The sequence below is a fragment of the Suricata suricatta genome, chromosome 14, assembly GCF_006229205.1.
Source record: "Suricata suricatta isolate VVHF042 chromosome 14, meerkat_22Aug2017_6uvM2_HiC, whole genome shotgun sequence".
Taxonomy (NCBI): Eukaryota; Metazoa; Chordata; class Mammalia; order Carnivora; family Herpestidae; genus Suricata; species Suricata suricatta.
The window spans coordinates 59,487,501-59,493,889 of record NC_043713.1 but is presented as its reverse complement, the minus strand read 5'-3'; the positions used below and the strand labels follow the sequence as shown (position 1 = coordinate 59,493,889).

At 48.2% G+C, this 6,389-nt stretch overlaps 1 protein-coding gene across 1 annotated transcript in view; it reads right to left on the bottom strand.

Annotated features, from left to right (window-relative positions):
• CIDEA (cell death inducing DFFA like effector a) overlaps positions 1–5,284 on the bottom strand; it is a 25,954-nt gene extending 20,670 nt beyond the window's left edge. The window contains exons 1-3 of the mRNA XM_029921586.1: positions 5,212–5,284; positions 334–515; positions 30–190 (exon numbers count right to left, since the gene is read on the bottom strand). Of these exons, the coding sequence (XP_029777446.1) occupies positions 30–190; positions 334–515; positions 5,212–5,284 (416 nt within the window). The remainder of the gene's footprint in view (positions 1–29; positions 191–333; positions 516–5,211) is intronic.
• Positions 5,285–6,389: the final 1,105 nt, after the last annotated feature.

Sequence of the window (6,389 nt, the reverse complement as noted above, 5' to 3'; positions counted from 1 at the left end):
CAGGGCGCCGACCTCGGCCTGGGGCTCGCCTCGGCGGAAGGTCGCGGCCTCGCCTCGGGGGAGCGCGGCCGGGTCCGCGCCAGTTCCGGGCCCCTGGAGGGGGCTGCAGAGACGGTCCCCACGGCTCTCGAACCCCAGCTGCTCCGCCGGGGCCCTGATGGTCATCGTTAGCCCGTTCGCCTTGCACATTCTGAGAGGCGAGGCAGTGGGCGGCGTCACCCAGCCTGCAGCTGGCTCTGGCTGTGAAAACGCAGATGTGTTGTTCTCAAACCCATGGGGACCACGGGCAGAGCGGGCAGGGGTGGCGGTGGAAAGGGGTGCAGGATGAGTTACCCCCAGGGCCACACTGGGTTGGCTCCGGGGCTGCAGCCCCCGACGGACGTCCCGTTCCAAGCTCAGCAAGGCGAGGAAGTCGCCGCAGACACCTGGACACGGTGCACTCTTAGATTCTCGGGAAGTGGGGGCGGGGGTTGGCTCCCTTCCTGTTAGATGCTTCGCGGTTCCATCCCGGGCATCTGGGGGCGGTAAGGGGGTATTTAGAATGGAGGTGGACGTTTTTAACAATCCTTTAGCTATAGGTCAGTGACTTTCTCAGAGGAAGGGAGGCAACAGAAAAACCAAGTCTTGTATGGGAAAGGCTGGCCAGGCTCAGGGCGCGGGCCAGAGTGCTCCACCAGTGTGGGTGACCGAGGCCACCGCGATGCAGGTGACAGACAGCTGGACTTCAGTTCCCAGCCAAGAGGGTCAGTACCTGACACGGAAGCTGCTTCTCATGTATTGCGGCTACGTTATGGAGAACAGAGATGCTTAAAGCCCAGAGAAACTTGGGCAAGCATCTAACCCGATTTCTGTGTGCGTAGGTGTGTGTGTGTTTAAACAAAGTGGATAAAACAATAAACACCTGTTCAGAAACCTGGCCTTGCAACTTTGAGATTCTGGGATTGTGGACAAGTTTTCTCTGCATTTCTTTTCTTGTTATGAGCTTCACTTTCTTTATTTCTAATAATCCCTGACCATCTGTATTCCTTACCAACTCTCAGTGGGTTGCAAAGGGTTAAATGAGGTAAACTTTTGAAAAACATTGTCAGCTGTCAATCACTAACAAGTGTTAGGTCATCTTATGGCATTGATGAGGAAATTGAGCCCTGGGAAAGGGCTCACTCTAAGACTATTGGCCGCACAACCAGGGCATCTTCTGCAGAACTGTCAGGTAGGCAAAGAGTTTCTTGAAGTTTGCTCCACCATTTCTCATAGCCAAAGTGCCCAGTATTCTCTTATTTCTATACTGCTGCCCAGTAAAGCTCATTGTTAGAAACACATGCACACGATATATTTATTTATGCTAAGGTGTAAATGATTGCTATCCCACTCAGCAAACTTTTACTGAGCATCACACTAGTTATCCCTCCCCCACCCCAACCCATTCTCTACTTTTCTTTGCCCAGCCCTGGGCTCCGGGATGCTGACCCTTGGGATTGCACTAGCAGTGCCTTGCCCTTTAGCTTCTAATTGGTTTCATTAATGGGAGGCACTGGTGGCCTTTTTCTAAAATTAAAAACAATTGCATTGCATAATAATATGCATATGGTAAAGTGCACAATTCTTTATTGTACAACTCATAGAATTTGTATATTTATAGGATGTGAATATTTGCAACACCAAGTAGGCTCCCTCTTACTTCTTCTTGGCAGTAGCCCTCCCAGCCCCCACCCCGGCAGCAACATTATTTGGGCTTCTGTCACCCCAGATTGGTTTTGCATGCTTTTGAATTTGAGATAAACTGAATCCTTCAGGATCTTCTCTTTTATACTTGGCTTCATTTGCTCCGGATTATGTCAGTGAAATTCATCCACATCATTGCATAAATTAGTAGTTTGCTCATTTTTTTATTACAACCAAGTGAATTGCATTGTGTATTTTTTCCCCTCTAGGAAAGCAGGGAAGATTTCAGAAAGGGGAGCTGAGTCTTGACAATATGGAGGAGTTATCTAGAAAAAAGTGAAGAGCCATCCAAGGGGCATAAATAGTGCATCTAAAGACATGGGCGCATGACGTGCAGGGCCCACTCTAAATAAAGTGGGTCATTTAGTTGGATGGAGGGCAGAGGAAAGGGATAGATGGACATGTGGAGAGGGGACACATTTGAACAGAGGGAAGACTTTGCAACTCTCAGGCATGCAGTTCTGATGGAAAGATGTCCTCTCTCAGGAACAAGCGGGAAGGTGTGATTTGGCACTTGTAGGTGAGGTCAGTATTTCCACCGCTGCGGGTCTGAGGTTCTAGTGCCTTTGAAACCAAGTCACAAACACAGAGAACTCCGTCCTGGTCATGAGCTGGGTAACAAAGGCTCAAGGTGAATTTTCACAAAACCAGGGCTTGTGGTCCGCAGTCTTTTTTGCATTAGTTAAAGCCTAATGAGACCAGGAATCACAGTTAGGAAAGAAAGATGAGGGAGGTGCATTTTTAGTCAGGAGGGCAGGGATACAAATGGGGCATCGATCAATGCACACTTTAAAGTCCCAGGAGCTGCCAAGCCTCTGGATGGAAGGCGCGTCCAGAAAGCCAGAACACAGTCTTTCTACAGTTCTCAGGGACACTACAGGGTGTGCCCCAGCTCCACCACCTGCTGGGAGTGAGACCCTGCTCAAGCCACCCAGCCCGCCTGAGGCTTAGCTATGGTGACTCAGAACTGGCTGAGCAAAGATTCCTCTCCCCTGCGCGCTGCTTCTGAAGGCGGAGCCGCGGCTCTGAGCGAGGAGCCCTCAGTCTGGACAGCTGTTTGTCCAACCAGATTAAAAGTAAAAGTGCCTTTAAATTCTGGAATGGACATTAAGGTTTTCATGATTCCTTGTGGAGCCTGTAGGAAAACCTCAATGTTGAGTTACCGCCTGCCTGTGACACCATGTCATCCCAAGGCAGTGATTCTCAACCTTTTGGGGTTCCAGATCCCTTAAATAGCTGACAAAAGCTATAGACGTTTTCTCCAGAAAGTCTCATATAAACAGCCCACTTTGTGGGGTTCCATGTGCCACAGGCTGCGAGGCCTGCTCAGCTGGGAGGGAACAGCCCATCCCTGCAGCCCCAGGCTGGGCCTCGGTGAGCAGGCTGGGAACGACCTGGGGTCGCCAGCCCCCCAGTGCCTGCCTGACACTCCTGTTAGTTGTCCTCATTACTGGGTGTGGATGTTTCTTTTCCTTCCAAATATAGGAACAAAGGTGATGTTCTTCTCTGCTGACTTTGATTTGAATTTTTCTCTCTGAGGAAAGTGCCCCAAAAAGCCTGTGTCTTGGCTAATTCCAGGGTGAAAGTCCTCGCCTTTCCCAACTGGGCAGGAGGGCAGAGCCGAGCTCTGCTTTTCGCAACAAGTTGTGCCAACATCAACAACAACGTGTCTATAGAAACCAGCACTGGACTCTAGTTTCTTTTTTTTTGAAATTTTATTTGAGAGAGAGAGAGGGAAGGAGGGAAGGAAGAGAGAGATATCAGGGGAGAGGGGCAGAGGGAAAGAGAATCTTCAGCGGGCTTGATCCCACAACCCTGGGATCATGACCTGAGCCTAAATCGAGTTGGATGCTCAATCGACTGAGCCCCCCAGGTGCCCAGCACCAGACTTTTTAGACCAAGTGTCCTGGTCTCTTATAAGGGCTTTAATGAAACCTTAACTCTGTAAGTCATACACAAATACTTTGTCATTAGGAGACATTTTTAATAAAACATTACAGAGACGTCAAAATCTCATTGTCACCAGCTCTGGTTCTGTTCTGGCCTTAGTTCCTCTGCCCCATGTGAATCCTTCTATACCTTTTTCTATGTGATTATACACACACACACACACACACACACACACACACACACAAGTATTACTTTGTGTATTTGTTTACATAAATGATGTTGTTTCATATGTAATGTTCTGCAACCTGCTTTTTCATTCACCAATATGTAGTTTCTCCTGTTTTAGTACGGATCTGTCCACCTCAGACTTTTGAACTGCTCATGTTTCACAGCACAGATAAAACATTATTCTCAACATTTCTGCCTTACTGAATATTGAGCTGTTTCCATGTGTTCATGAGTAGAAACAGTGCTGTACTGAGTAAGCACTCTCGTAAGTGTATCCTGTGTGCATGAGTTTTTTCCTCTGGGGTATAACACTGAGAAATGAGAGAGCGGGCTCTTAGGGTATGCGTGAAGCTCGAACTCACGTCCCTGAGATCCAGAGTCACATGCTCTAACAACTGAGCCAGCCAGGTGCCGCAGAATATGTACATTTAAGTATTGGAGTAGAGGGACTCCTGGGGGGGCTCAGTCAGTTGGGTGACCAACTCGATGTCAGGTCATGATCTCACCATTGGTCATGAGATTGAGCCCCTAGAGTAGGGCTCTGTGCTGGGTGTGGAGCCTGCTTATGATTCTCTCTCTGCTCCTCCTCCACTCATTCTCTCCCTCTCCCTCTTCAAAAAAAAAAAAAAAGATTCAAGTAGATACTACTTTCTTATTCCTAACATGTATCCAAGTTTCTTGGCACCTCTGCGGGCCCTTTCCCTGTCCTTCCTGCACTGACCAATAATGAGCTGGCCTCCCTGGACAGCCTTCTTCCCACTCCTGTTAAACTGTCATCACTACAATAATAATTTAATACCAGCCACTTATGCTTTCCTTCAAAACTTATTTAAAAATGTATCCTTTTTAAGTGTTTACTTATTTTTGAGAGAGCACCCACAGAGGCGGGGCAGAGAGAGGGGGACAGAAGATCCAACGCAGGCCCCATGCACAGACCAGGCTGTCAGCACAGAGCTGGATATGGGGCTTGAACCCAAGATCAGTGAGATCATGACCTGAGCTGAAGACCGACACTCAACCAACTGAGCCACCCAGGTATCCCCACCCAAAAACATACCTTTTTAAAGCATGAAATAAAGGTTTTCAAAAATGGAAAAGCAAGTGACTTGTGAGGAATATGCTTAAGAAAATGTCCAAGCTCACTAAGGATCAAAGGAATATAAATTTAAAAAAGAAGCAGTTGCCACCCTCTGCCTCCCATCCTTTAGCAAAGTTGTTTTTTTGTTTGTTTGTTTTTTTTAACCAGCCCTGGTGAGGGTGCAGTAAAATAGGAATTTATACGCTTCCTGCTGGTGGGGGTATAAATTGTTTCGTCTCTCTGGAAAGTAATTCAAGAACACGTATTGTGAACATGAAAAAAATGATCATTACCCTCGATCTGTTCTTTCTGCTTCAGGGAATGTATTCTGGCAAACACCAGTATCCTGTAGAGTGTTTTCTTCATTGACCTATAAGCTCCCCAAGGCTCACACAGACCCGCTAGGTCCACCAGGGGGGACCCAGTTAAGGCTGCACATGACTCAACATCCACCCTCCAAGGCAGTGGCCCTGTTCTTTCCCTGTCCTCGCTTCCACTTCCAGGGCCTCCACCTCCCCTTGGCGGGGAATGATCTTCCTTCCACCCGGTCTGGTGACGTGTCCCAATGGGAAACCTGCCCTCGCCTCCTTCTTGGCATGGTTCAGTGTCTTAGGGGACAGACGGAGCACAAAGCTCTGGCTGGGGTGGGGTGGGGGGAGGTGACACACACCTGGGACTCGGGGAAGCCGAGGGCTCAGGGCTTCAGCCCCCTTGTGGGATTGGTAATGTTCTTGGGATGGACTCTCCCTTTGTAGGGGGTGGGCCAAGCCCTGCTGCGGCGCCGAGGCCAGAACAACAAGACCTTGTGTGACTAGGACGCAGTTTTGACACTCGGGGAGGATTTATCGTAGGGCCGTAAATACAGCATGTGTTTCAGGCTCTTTCACTTTAGAAGTCAGTGCATTCATTAAAGGAGGTATCTGGAGTCAATGGCCAAGCATTCAGAAAGAGGGTCGCTTTCATAAAAAAGAAATTGTGACCAACCAACCAACAAAACACCAGACAGACTCTTACACACAGAGAACAATCTGGTGTTTGCCAGAGGGGAGGTGGACGGGGTGGGGAGGTGGGTGAAATAGGTGAGGGAAATTAAGATGTAGGAACTTCCAGCTATGAAACAAATCACTGAGCTGAAAAGTACAGCATAGGGAACAGTCGATAACACTGTCACAACGTTGTGTGGTGACACATGGTGACTACACTCATCGTGGTGAGCACTGGGTACAGAGTTGTCAAATCACCATGTTGTGTCTGACCAATATAATTGGGTGTCAGCTATACTGCAATAATAATAATAATAATAATAATAACAACAACAATAACAATAAAAGGAATCGTGTTAGAGCAGAATCTTCTGAATCTTCTCTACTTCATTATTACATAACACCTAGGATTGGCCTAGTGACCGGCAGTCCCTGCCTTCCCACGTTATAATGAAGCCCACTTGTGATGGTGGACTCTCAAAGATCAT